Below are 13,694 nucleotides of genomic sequence, written 5' to 3'. Positions count from 1 at the left end.
TGTAAGAAGGAGGCTGAAATCCCATTCCTCAAGTCACTTAAAAAATTGGTGAGCAAAATGGATGTTATAACAATCCTGAAATAGCACAAAGTCAAAAATAAGTTTCTGCTGTCTCTTATTTCTGGAATTCTTGATTTTTTTCATGGAACAATGTGTCCCTTCTGTATTTTGCATCTGCTCCATACTATGTAGGCAAGTCAGAGCTGATCATATTCGGGATGTATTTTGTAATATATTATACGTAGCATTATCCAGTTTAAAGTTGATGGGCTTTTTACTCCTTAAAGACCACAGATAAATGTGCCTTCAGAGTGTAATGAGCCTTCCTAAAACCTATCACTATCATTATATTTTAATCCTTTAGATAAACTATCTCTTTCCTTTCTCTTCCAGGATCCTGGATTTCCGTCGCGTGCCACCGGTTGCAGGTAGACTGGTTAACATGACCAGAGAAATACGAGATGTTACTCGTGATAAGAAACTGTGGAGAACGTTTTTCATCTCACCAGGTAATCTTGGAAATAACACTATATTCTTTCTATCCCGCCGAACACGTACTTAAGGGAACAATGTGTAGATTGCTTAATTGCTCAGATATTTCTAATAGAACTGTCTTCTAGACCTTTGAATAAAAATGAATGTGGAGACATAGCCTACAAAGAAGACTTTATTGTTTTGAATTGAGTGCCTTTTCCCCTTGACAAATTATCCGCAGAGACAGGCTTTTATGTTCACAAAAGCAATGTATTCAACAAATGTTTTACGTAGAGTAATTTCTAAAGCAATTTCTTCTGTTGCTCTCAGTTTACCCAAAACCTTATCACTTAGCCCATTAGTTATTTAGACTTTTTTCCTACTGCAATGTGATCCGCCACTTCTGTTGGTCAGATGCATTTATTTCTCAGTTTTGACTGGAGGACCAAAACCTAATTTTCTCAGAGTCACGAACCTCAGTTTTTGTTACAACAGGAGTCTGAAAAAGATCAAGCAAACAGATGTGTAACATATCCTGCTTCCAGCTCAAATCCTCCGCTGGGTAGAGACCAGAGTAGAAGTGACCTGAATTGTTCCCAGTCCTCCTTCTTGCTTTGAGGGCTGACCCCAGGAACTGATCCCACTCTCTGTTTCTGTTACTCTTCACTCTTTCGTGGGTCTGGTGGCCCCAGCCAAGGATGGAGCTCCACAGGGTGGGAATTTTACAAACACAGGGTAAAACCATGCCCTGCTCACCAAAATATACATCTAGAATAGGAGGTAAAGATGAGCAAAGGGTGGGAGAAAGTGGTATCATCTCTGTTTAGCATCTGGGATGCTGAGATGGAGAAATTAAGGCTCTGAGTTAAGGCACAAAAATACATACCTAAGTATGTTCTTAGAGAAAGCATATATAGGGAAATACTCAATGTGAAGCATGTGGCTATGTTCCAGTGAGCTTAACTCATAGCATTTCAGCTGCGTGCAAATGTGCTTTGCTGAACTCGGGCTGTGACTTGTGTAACAGGCAATCTGGAGCAGAAATCTCCGGAGATCTCTCCTTTGCTCTGTGTGTGATTGGCCAGAAGCTGTTTATCCCAGATCCCTGAAGTCAAGATCCAAAGACTTAATTACAGTTTCTCCTGACGCAACTGTAATTTATTGCTGTTAGCTAGAAACCAGAGCCCTGTCATTGCAGAGCTTTCTCTCTTAAAATGTTTATCACACGTTTGTGATCACCAATAAAGACATTATTACGGCTGTTATTTTTAGCTTAATATTTATGTTCAGCTCTGCAGGACACACAGTTGAGCAGACAGTTATTTATTCCGGTGACTTGACTTGTAAAATACATTACATAATTACAAGAGGTTTCATCTTACCCCGTGTTATGAGCGCTCCAATTGTACATGTACAGTCGTGGTGACAGTGGTGACAGTACATGGTGACAGTACACGGCGACAGTGTTCACCAGACCTGATGTGCAGGCATTTCTGTGTGCTAGGCACTTGTACCTCAGTCGTTTTCTCTCCCTCTCTGTCTCTCCACCCTTTTTTTTTCGCTTGATTTTTTTTGTAGGCAAACAATCACACACAAAAGATGGCAAAAAAATCTTGTGACTGTTTACGTGCACAAGGTACTTTGGCTCATTTGAAATATAAGCCATTTTATTCCTGTTTTAGCAAGTAAGACATGGATTAGTAGGTTTGCTTGCTTTTTAGTCTTCCCAGTTATATATCAAGGCTTAGGGGTGAACTTGAGTGATTTCTGAGAATTACAAAACTGTACTCAAGTACTGAGCAGCTTACAGCAGCCAGAGCATGGCAATGCAGAGTTAAGGCTGCCGGTTCGGATGGAGATCTTTATCTTGTCATTATGAAAGTCCAGACATCCAAGGGATGATCCAAGCATAATCCTTTATTCAAATTTATTTAGAGGCCTCAGATAAATTCAATTAAAATATTTGATTAACTATGAATCAGGCTTTTCTGGAGAATAAAACGCTTAAGCAATTAATTTTTCTTTGAATTTTACATTTCCTAAATCAATATACTTTGCTTAAATCATGTTGGTTACTTGTCAGAGTTCTTCCCTACAAGTCCCCAGTTTAATTAGTTGGATTCTCATTAACATATGCCCAACCTCCATCTTGTATTTCATACTGACCTTAAAAAGCAGGCATTAATTAATGCTTAATGAAAAAGTAATAAAGGCCCTAAATTAAGCATTTAGAAACAAATTCACAAACCTAGCAGGCAGCTCAAGCAGCAGCTTGAGGGCAGACAAGGGAAAAGAGGAGGGTGCTGGGAGGAGCCCCATGGCCCGGGAGGTGAGGATGGAGAGGGACCGGGAGCCTGGGGCAGACTGGAAGAGGCTGACTTGTCCCCTCCGGCAGATGAGGGGCAGCAAATTCAGTTGGTTTTGAGGGAGAACTGGTTACAAAGCCAAGAAACTGCGGTGTGACGTATAGATACGTGCAAGAACCAGTCTGTGCACCTGCATTGAGCTGGCGAGGCCCCTCTGGGACTCCCTTTCAGGTGGCTGTGTCTCTGCATCTCCATCCCCAGCAGTGCTCAGGGACAATTAATGGTCATGGGGACACATTGTGTCTGCTGGCAACGTATCCCTCTCCATGCAGCCATATACATCTCTTAGAATTAAACAAGCACTAAATGCAATTGATTTTATACAAATCTCTTCCCCTCGGGCTGAGAGACCACTGTTTGTAGCGGAGAACCCTCGGAGGGTAAATGTTGATGATGCTCATCGATGCAGCGTGTTATTCCCTGGACCAGCGCGGGGATGTGTTGGAAGAGACCTCGCTGCATTTCCACGCCTGGGCCATCTCACTTGTCCCGTCGGGCATGGAAATCAGGGCCTCTTACTGCCAGGAAGCTGCAGGCAGTCGTAGCTTCAGAGCACGCTGCAGAGGGGCATCCCTTCTTCCGTCGGAAAGTGGAAATGGCTGCGAGCAGACAGGTCGGTCAATGCATTAGGCTGCATTCAGAGAGAAAGCAGATTGCGGAAAAGTGCACTTCCAGGCAGTTTGGACTAAACATGAGAAATGGAATTAGGTCAGTAATTATTTAAATTAATTTTACATCCTAGGCAGTAGGGCAGACTGCAGTAGCCCTGCTAGTCTTACAAATGAATGGTAATTTGCTAGGAAAAAAGAGACATATTAATGGTGTCAGCCTTCGTTTTGGAAGTAATTGAGGCAGCAGCTTAAAGAAATCAATGTTACACAGCCAGTAAGCACTATGTTTTTGTTCATATTAACCAATTCCAAAGGATTATGGATTTTTTTTTTCCCCTCTCAGCAAACAATAGCAATTCTGAATTAGCTATTATTTTGAGCAGGTAAAAGAAAGATCTTTTCATGCATTGCTTTAGTAAATATTCAGGATTCTTTCCAGTACTCCAGTTGCACAGGCTTGCTAAATGTCCTCTATTAACAGTCATGCAAATCTCCATAAAAGAATTGCTCTGCCAAGCAATTTGCTTTAAGGTATCTCCACTTGTTCCTTTTCTTCCTGAGAAGAATTATTGTTCAGCTATCAGGATGACGCACAGAAAATGTGCAGATGAGTACGCAGACACTCCGGTTCTTAATTGTTGTAATTAGTTGGAGTTTCGATCACCAGACCATGATTTTTTGCGTTGTTTTCATTACGAATTGTATCCGTTCGTCCTCAGATAATGAAAATCAGACATTTGCAACGCCGCCCGGGATTCTCTTGCCTCTCTAGTGCTTTGGGGAAACAATTTTGGTTTTTAATGAAGAAGGAGTTTGCATGTTGCAAATTCCCAGCATTTGAACATTTCAGCATGCATAAACATCCCTCCCTTTCTGGTCTGCCAGCACTGCTGCTGTTTCCATTTCTACCCACGCTGCAGGAGCACAAATTCCTGGCGGTCGCTTCTTTTGCAGGTGTACTTAGGGACAGGGGGCTGTGCAGAAACACCGGTATCGTACGAGAGAGGAACGTACGGGCTGGGCAATTTTAATGGGAGGAGAAGGACCACACTCCAGTTAGACCTCATCTCCCCTTTCCCTCTGATTTTTGCCTTCGAAAAGCCAAACCCAGCTCTTAGCGTGGGATTGCTGGCGAAGCACTGGGCTTGTGTCTCTAGCTGGAATTTCACCCTCAGCCTGCTGTGCAGAATGTGGGTCACCTACTTCGGTTTCAAAGATGCTTGCTACTGCACCTTGAAGTCTTAAATGAGAACCGTGTTTTTCTATATTTGGTACCTCTTTTTTTCCTAAGAAATGTTTTTAAGAAACCTTAGAAATGAATGCTTCCCCAGATAATTCAGGCTGCTTCATCTCACTGCCTGTATGTAAGAACTAGGGTAGACTATCAAGATATCTATTCTGTATCGATCAAACCAGTTAATTTCTTTAATAGTAACTTCAGATACAGCATCCTTTCACCTCCGCTACCCCCAGAAATCAGACAGGAGCCGTGGAGAGTAAGTACCACAGGTCTGAGCCCACAGGGAGAATAACAGCTGGCAGAAAAAGCTTTGCCATTGAAAGTAACTTCTCACTGAGAAAGACGCTTGTGGTTTTACCGCAAGTTTGCTGTCGTAATGACAGGACGCATCCTGCCATCGCTCGGAGGACTGGACTCCCGTTGAAGGCGACGGGGGCTCTGTGGGAAAATCACTACCCGGAGGAGCGGGGTGAGCGGCCCGGCGCGGTGCGAGCTGTGTCACTCTGCAGCAGCGAATGCATCGCTGCCACATAGCCCCCGAGCTTTCCTGAAGATCTATCTGGATACGAATGTGTGATTACTGTCAAATGATTAGTCCCAGTTGCTTTCGTTGACAATACGGAGCAGGGTTTCATTGTTCCCAAAGTTAAATTCAGAAGCAAACTATTAAACACGGTATTTATCTTCCCACTGTGAAAAATGCTGTGTTTAATATAATTCCTTTTTTGAAAGGTCAGATTTACATAGTGAGCAGCAGAGGCTGCGATAGCGTGGGAGGGGCTTTGCTGGGCCTTTTGCTCCTTACAAAACAGTTAGGGCGGCAGATAACCCAGCATCGGCTTCCCGCTGCCAGGTGGAAGCCAGGTCACAGAAACCCTGGAAGATAAATTGTCTCAGGTGATCAAGATAAATTTGTGGGGGTTCCCTCCCTCCCTCCACAGAGGAGCGGGCGATGCTGGCACAGCTGAATTGAAGCACAAGCCCCACCGCAGCTACAAGTCGGTGGAAACAGAAACCCTCGCCGCAGCGCAGGGGAGAGCCGTGCCTCCCCACCGAGGCAGCAGGCACCTGGGAAATAAGGGATCTCTTTATATCTCCTAACTCTTCTGTGCAAGCCTGCAGCAAGCAGCATCTGTATGTGATTTCTGCAAATCATCCCTTGTGGCAGCCTGGAACCCCTTGAAATATTCTGCAATGATTTCTTTTAAGGGTATAAATCACAGATTTTTTTTTTCCCCAGTTCTTATTGGCTGAGAATATCCCAGCCTTCCTAGCAGCCCCATATGATCCTCCCGTTTGCAGCTGGCAGTGCTGCCCACAGGTGCTTGGACAACTCTTCGCTTTCATCCTGAATGATGGAAGAGGTTCACAGGGAGGCATGAAGCCCTCCTGGTTTTGCCAGGATGATCAAAGGCGAAGTTGAGGCACCTGTGTTAGCCCTGCAAAAGCTATGCCAAGTCCATGCTGCGACAGCATTTTTGAAAAGGAAACCCGTGAGAAGTTAGAGATTGCAGGGCAGCGTGCCCAGGGCTTGCGTTAGGTTGGGTTTGTTTAGATGTTGACTTCACACTTGATGTTAGGCTAATGAGATGAGTGGGTCCGAAGGAGGGCCACTGGGATGGTCCTGGAGCTGGTGCATCTGGTGTACAAGGAGAACCTGAGGGCTTCAGATTTTTTTAACCTGGAGAAGCTGGCCTGAAGCTGTAGCTTGGACCAGAGGTGTCCAGAGTCCCTTCCAACCCAAGTTTGCCTAACTGCGATTGCTCTTTTCCCATGCAATTTGTAAAAAGGTTTTCAAAACTTCACTCTCAGAGATATGAGTTACATTACTGAGTCGCTTAAAAGGAAATATGAGTGGGGTTTCTGTTTAGAAGTTAATAGGTTATGTCGTGTGATGAGCAGCGCCAAGACTTGTGCTGGGGTTCATAGGAAATAGCCAAGCCAAGTGGCTTATTGGCCAAGGACATGGTCCCTTCTTCGCTCATGGGAAGTCTCAAACTACTGTTCCTTTAATTAAAATGTTAAGGGACTAAGTATGCCTTATATGTAAGAAAAAGCTTTTAAAAGAATTTTTAAGAAAGGATATTCTGCATGCTAAACACTTTAAATTACAAAATTGAAAATATAAATATGCTGAGTGCTCCCTTCCTTCCTTCCTTTTGTAATTTCTGTTCTTCATTTTCTCTTCCCTGAAGTACTTTTCTTTCAGTAATTGTCAATGAGGTTTTTGACCACAGGGTAAATATTTCTGGACTGAGTCAGGATATATTTAACTGGTATGAGCCAACCCTGTGAATGTAAACATACAGTTTGGGTTGGAGTTGTTCCTGAGCACAGACAGATGGGTGGTCCTTGTGAGTCAGTCACAGCAGAGGGGTTGGCAGAGGCTGTGTCCAGAGTAAAGTAAACACAACTTAATGGACAAATGTGACGGCCATCAATAGAGGCTTGGAAATGAAGAGCTGAGACAAACTGTCAAGTGGTACGTATCAGCCTTATAATTATTTGGTGTAATTCCATGCTTAGCAGTTGTCCCAGATTATACCGTTAATTAGTACAATCAAAAACACCACGAGACCTTAGCGCTCTTCCACATTCTCCTTCTCCTCCTTCCCCAGTCACAGCTCCTTGCCCCGTGTCTCCCTCCCTCCTGTTATCTCCGTAGCACCGGGGCCGGTACTGCTCCCTGTTCTCCTGACTTACCGTCTCCCTTGTCACCCACCAGCAGTCTACCGTCTCCGCCGGGCGCTTTACCGGCCGCAGGCTGGATCTGGACCCGGGGCGTCACAGCAGCGTGCAGGGCGGCGTGCTGCAGGGCGGCGCTGCCAGGAAAACCCACCGGCTTACCTGTCCGAGCCGCAGGGTCGTCCGTGGCAGGCAGCAACTCACCTCCCTCTACTCACCAGCCCTTCCTGCCTCATTTCTACTGAGCCTGCCCAAAGGCAGAGCAGCTCAGAAGCGATATTTGAATTTAGAGGCCTTGTGGGGAATTAGGAAGCAATGTGACTTCTCAGCTTCGTGCATTACCATAAGGAAAGGGCACAGTCTTCCTCTAATGACATTTTATGTGCATAAAGCAATGTTAAACGAGTTGTAGCACACCGACAAGAAGATCAGCGTTGTGCTGTTCTTGTTCATAGTTCGGCGTTGGTGGGGTTTGGGGATGAGCTGCTCTCTCCCACCTGCAGTGAATTCATGTCGGAAGGGGGTTCTTGTAAAGAGGTGGGGGTTCCCGTTGGTACAGAAATATGTGGTGGCAGCTTTGGGGAGGTTTTAAGGTAACACACGGTCCAAAACCTGCTGCAGGTTCTTTTCCTGTGGTTGTTGGAGTAACGTGATGTGTGGAGGAAGAAATTTGTGTTTGGGATGTGTGCTGACAGAGTTACATCTGTGCTATTTCCACCTTCCACACATACCCCCACGTGAGTCTTCACGGTAAATAATTCTTCTTAGTAAAACTGCCAGTTCTTCTCATACCAGCAAGTAAATGAATGAAACGTTATTGACTGTTCTTAAAGAAACGAGCCAAGATTTTGAAAGGTGGCTTAATTTTGGGCATGTGCCACTTGTTCAGCTGTGGGATTTGGGGTTCCAGCCTGGGGTAACAAATATATCCTAAAGGATGTATCAGTCTGGGAAAATGAAAGGAGAAGGGAAAGGCTTTAAAAAAAAATGTGGTTTTGGAATATAAATAGACTGGAAATAGTCACAGAGAGCTCGGCATAGGGCCTGATCCCAGCCACTGAAATTGAGTGTCTTTCTAGTGGTTTCAGTGGAAGAAAACTACGTGCGGGAATGGGGTTTTGGGTCTGAGATTTATTTCTGCTCATGTTCCTTCACATACATCAGTGTTTTTATGAATTCTTGAATGCTAACTTAAGGGTAGGTTTTAAAACTCTTTTCCTTTATTTGCCAGCCAACAACATCTGCTTCTACGGGGAATGTTCCTACTACTGCTCGACTGAGCATGCCCTGTGTGGAAAACCAGATCAGATCGAAGGCTCTCTGGCAGCTTTCCTGCCTGATTTGTCTTTAGCTAAAAGGAAAACCTGGAGAAACCCTTGGAGACGTTCCTACCACAAGCGCAAGAAAGCAGAGTGAGTAGTGGTGAGCAAGGGGTTCGCCAGCTGCAAAGGGCGATAGGAAAATAAAACAGGGCTGCAGTTACTGCCCTTGCCTGATCTAAAGCAGCGAGGCTTAGGAGAGCATCTGCATTTCTTCAGCGGGTCCAGCTCCTGGGAAGGGACAGATCACTTACACTTGCAAGGAGCTGCAGCTTATGGTCCTGAACCTGAAAGGACCTTCAATGGCATAGTTCCCTCGTGGGACAGATACCTCCAGTGGCTTTGACGGGATGCAACAGGACCTGTCTAAGTCCTATCAGAGGGAGAAAGGTTCACTGCTATCAGCAGCTCTAAACAAGGCTCCCATGTTTTCCTCATGTGACTGATGGTGCAGCTGGTCTCCTAAATCTTGAAGCTCTTAGCCAGATAGTTTTCAATCTTGTGATTTTCTTCCCTTTGCATGAGTCACAATCTTTATCGGTTGCCTGCATTACTGGAAGCAGCCTGGAGGATTTGCTGCCTCTACCTGACCCTGCCCTCAATCAAACATGATACAACTAGATCTTTGCAAAATAACTTTTTTTTTGTAATACTCAGTAAGCTTTATATGTCACATAAAATATCAAAATTTTGGCTTTTCCAGATGGGAAGTTGATCCAGATTATTGTGAAGAGGTTAAACAAACACCCCCGTATGACAGTGGGACCAGAATTCTGGATATAATGGATATGACAGTTTTTGATTTCCTAATGGGTATGTTTCATCTCTTTCAAAAATTAAATGCAACATTTAATTAGAATAAGAACCATTTCTTTCTACACCGCTCTGCATAGCTCAGCAGTTTGCTAAGCGTGGTTGAAGCTGCATTTACTGTATGTGCCGTTCTAGATGATTATGAGAAAATGCAGATTTACATGGTTATGTATTCCCATCAGTGCAGATTAAAGGAACAAAGATGTTCAGAAATGCAGAGTGATGATGAACGCAGGTCAGGCTAGTCTCCTTCACAACAGTTAAGGGCTTCACAGTTTGCTTTAGCGAGTGCTTTACCGTTGGTAATGTATGGCTCCTGGATGCACATGCAAGGACTGTTTATTATCGCACATTGTTTTCAGCCTGCAGTAGTATTCACTGCTGCTTGCTCTATAAACTGTCAGGGCGGGGCGGGGCGGGGGGAATAGGTGTTGCTTTGTCACAAAAGCAACTGTGGTATCTATTAGGAAGTTTTTTTCTGTTTATGTAACTTGATCGGAATAAAATAATTATTAACAAGCAGGTAATAGTGACCTATTCCAAGCCTACTCGGTGGTTAACACTGAGACATTCTCATATGAAACCTGTTCTGCTGCAGCTAATATACCTGTAAGGTGCCAACGTGCATACTTGATCCTCGGACACATGCCAGCACGGGCGTATCCTCTGCCATTGCCACTACTGAGATTTCTGCAACAGGCTGCAGCAGGAGAGGCCAAATCACAGCTCAGGGGCCATATGTGGCGTCAATAAGCGGCTCAAGACCCCTGCCATGAAGACAAAATTCATAGCTTGGCACCAGTATGCTGCGCATTGACCTTAAAAAGCAGATCACGCATCTGCCTGCCATGGGTGCCCAAAGAGAGCTGTTCAGCTGTACCACTGCAGTAGCATCCTGATCCGTACGTTAGAGCCATAATATTGTTTTGGCTTTCCAGGCAGCCAGAAATTTGGACAAAGTTCTTATTAGAGGAAAAACAGGATGTTTGGTTGTGGTTCAAAAAGTTTAATACAATATTAGCAAAGTCATATGGATTAACATCCCTGCTTGAAGGATGCATTTTGCCCTCCCTAAGCTAAGCCTCGCACCCGGCACACGTACCACGGCTGCCTGGCGCACCGTACTGACCCAGGGCTGGAGCAGCAGGGCTGGTTTTCACCAGTGAAGCTCTGCTGGCTTAGGACATAGCTACCTCACGGATGACCAGGCTCCCCGAGCAGTTGAGATGCCATCGTACCTGAGAGCGATTTCCTTGGCGCACTCCAGGAGGGGTTGCTGGAGGGTGGGAAGGTTCGTTTTGTCTCCTGATGGGTCCTCTAGAGCTTAAGTATAAAAGCTACAGAGAGCTTGAAAAGCTCCCAGAGGCATAACAGCCCATCTTCCAGTATCGCACACTTTGGGCTTTCCACAGTAGAAGCAAATGAGCTCAGTACACCCAGTAGAAGCAAATGAGCTCAGTAGACCCGTTGCTTTCTCTGCCCCCCACCGCTGCCATGTTTGGGGAGCGCTGGGCTTCTCACTGAACCGTAGCTTGTGCGTTGCCCTGACTTGCAGGCCCAGCAGCAAGCCAGAGTGAGAACCGTCTTTTTTTCTCTTTATTCCGTAGGTAACATGGATCGACATCACTACGAAACCTTTGAGAAGTTTGGAAATGAAACATTTATTATCCACTTAGATAACGGAAGAGGGTAAATACCTTTAATAATCTTTCTGGGGAAAAAAAAGAAAAAAGTTAGTCTTTAAAACAGCATTTATCATGTTCTTGCTCTTATCTTTAAATAGGTTTGGAAAATATTCCCACGACGAACTTTCCATATTGGTGCCTTTAAACCAGTGCTGCAGGTACGTTTCGTCTCCAGAGTTGTTTCCCATTTTAAACAGTTGTTTCCACTAATAGGACTGAAATGTTCAAGTGAATCTTTTATTACGTACCACGGAGAGGAGGAGATGTTCTGATCCTGCCCAGAGGGCCTGACCCGAGCTAGCCCTGAGCATTGGTGCTAACACGTGAAGTGCGTTGTTGAGGTCAGGACTTTGCAGGAGCGTGGCTGGGAGCTGTTGTGAGAGAGGCTTTATTCAGACAAAATACACGTCCCATTGAACTCAAGTGGAAGAACTTTCCCCAGCTTGTTCAAGTGCTTCACAACGGCTTTCCAGGTGGCCATGGCCAGGCTTTTCAGAGAGGACAGGTGACATTTAGAGTTTCAGCTTTGCACGACTGGGACACGGGGTGAGCTCTGCGTCTGCGGAGGCTCTGGCCATCCCTGCAGGGTGAGCTCGCGGGAGCCTCCGCTGCCACCACCCGCACCCCGGCACAATGCCCCGTGCGTCGGGCGTGTCAGTGCCAAGGTGGACGTGACCCCAGGAATGCCGCACCAGATTCAGCCGGTGCCTTACCCAGCCGAGGAGCACGAAGGCTGTCTGCACTTGACTGTAGAGCTGTGCTCCACTTGACTGTAGAGCTGTGCTCCACAACCTCTCCACCTTTAAGGGCTCCCAAAGGTCAGTGGCCAGGTGACAATGGCAGCTGCTCATTAGGACCGTGACAGGGCCTACTTCTCATCACCTCAGATCACATAATAAGGTTTTTACGCTGTTAGCACTATGCTGACTATAAGCCTTTTAGCCCATCAATAGTGATGAAAATACTGATTTGCATTTTTTTTTCTCCTTTTTCTCTTAGAATAAGGAAGTCTACCTATCTGCGATTACAGTTGTTAGCCAAGGAGGAATACAAACTCAGTCTCTTGATGAAGGAATCTTTACTAAAAGATAAAATAGCTCCCATTCTCTACCAGCCTCACTTGGAGGCGATGGACAGGCGGCTGCGGATTGTCCTCAAGGCTGTTAGTGACTGTATAGAAAAGGATGGTTATGACAATGTGGTTGAAAATGACTTTAACACTGATGTTAACACTGTTACGACCGAGAGGTAGTGAAATCGCAAGACTACGTTTTTACCAGCCAAGTAAAGAAGATGCAAAGAGGGGAAAAAAAAAGTCTTGCAAAAGACTGTATATGCCACTTTGTGAATTCAGTGAATTCAGAAATGAGATATAATTGTTCCCAAAGTAGCTAAAATGTAGACTCTGCAAAGGCTTAGTTCATTAAGAAAAATAAGTCTAATGTGATGCTTTTCATTAGTTCCTAAAGAGAGATTATGAAAAGATTCAGAAAATACTCAGATCATTGACAGACAACAGTCTGATAGCAAAACACCTCCTGTCCTTTTTGTATAGAAAGGAGGCCTTTACTTAATATTTTGTATTTATATATGGTATATCTATCAAACCCCAGACCTACCTACCAAATTTAACTAAGAGGGACAGCATAGTTTTGTGACTCACACTTTATTTGTGGTGACAGTCCACTTAGTATTTTGTGTTAACCCTTTAAGTGCTCTAATCCACTCTATCTTATTTAAATTGAATGCTTTTTTTTCCCAGCTACTCAGCATTTAAAGGGTTAAGGCATTATGAACTTTTAAAGGCAAAAAATAATAATTATTATAATAATAATAAATACAGTGGGTACCAGAAGGGAATTTCACTAATTGTGCTTTGACAGGAATACTTGAATGTTGGTTTTACAAAGTGATGTAAAATGACAAGTTGTATTATTTGTCCATAAGGAGGTGGCAGCTCTTATCTTTCTAGACTATCATAGCTGAGCTGCTACTTTTCAACTTTGCTTTTGATAGTTTTGTGTAAATATATACATATATGGGTAAAAAGCTGCTTTCAGCAGCTCTAGGCTTACTTTTGCAGCATTTTTGTGGAATTGTTTGCAACGTGGTAAAAGTGCAATAAAGATATGGCAAAATGTGTAGCCATCGTGTCTAAATGGATTCCTTTTTCGCTAGAAATCTTGTTCGGAGCAAAGCTGTGCACAATAGCCAAGTATTCCAGAAGTAGTTGTTTAAATTGTCGTCCCCTTTTGTAGCAACAGCAAGTCAAACTGAAGTAGGGAATTGGCGATTAATATACATTACAATCCGATAAGGACCGTGGTGTTGAAAATGGCTAATCTTTCATATGAAAGCATTGTTTTGACTATCATTTCAGCATCCCTTCCTCTTGCAATTGTGGCTGTAGAAACAAGCTGTAGAGGAACACGTCTAAAAGATTATGGCTTGACACACCGCCCAGAGGATTTAGATACATCAGTTCCTCTGACTTGGGTAGC

General features: G+C 44.3%; 1 protein-coding gene across 1 annotated transcript in view; it reads left to right on the top strand.

Annotated features, from left to right (window-relative positions):
* The window catches only part of FAM20C (FAM20C golgi associated secretory pathway kinase), a 59,789-nt gene extending 46,452 nt beyond the window's left edge, over positions 1-13,337 (top strand). The window contains exons 6-11 of the mRNA XM_075514833.1: positions 394-509; positions 8,608-8,788; positions 9,399-9,508; positions 11,116-11,197; positions 11,292-11,351; positions 12,193-13,337. Of these exons, the coding sequence (XP_075370948.1) occupies positions 394-509; positions 8,608-8,788; positions 9,399-9,508; positions 11,116-11,197; positions 11,292-11,351; positions 12,193-12,445 (802 nt within the window). The 3' untranslated portion in view covers positions 12,446-13,337. The remainder of the gene's footprint in view (positions 1-393; positions 510-8,607; positions 8,789-9,398; positions 9,509-11,115; positions 11,198-11,291; positions 11,352-12,192) is intronic.
* Positions 13,338-13,694: the final 357 nt, after the last annotated feature.

Source organism: Mycteria americana, chromosome 12 (genome assembly GCF_035582795.1).
Source record: "Mycteria americana isolate JAX WOST 10 ecotype Jacksonville Zoo and Gardens chromosome 12, USCA_MyAme_1.0, whole genome shotgun sequence".
Lineage (NCBI taxonomy): Eukaryota > Metazoa > Chordata > Aves > Ciconiiformes > Ciconiidae > Mycteria > Mycteria americana.
The sequence above is the reverse complement of the archived record's forward strand: the minus strand, read 5'-3'. Positions and strand labels throughout refer to the sequence as shown.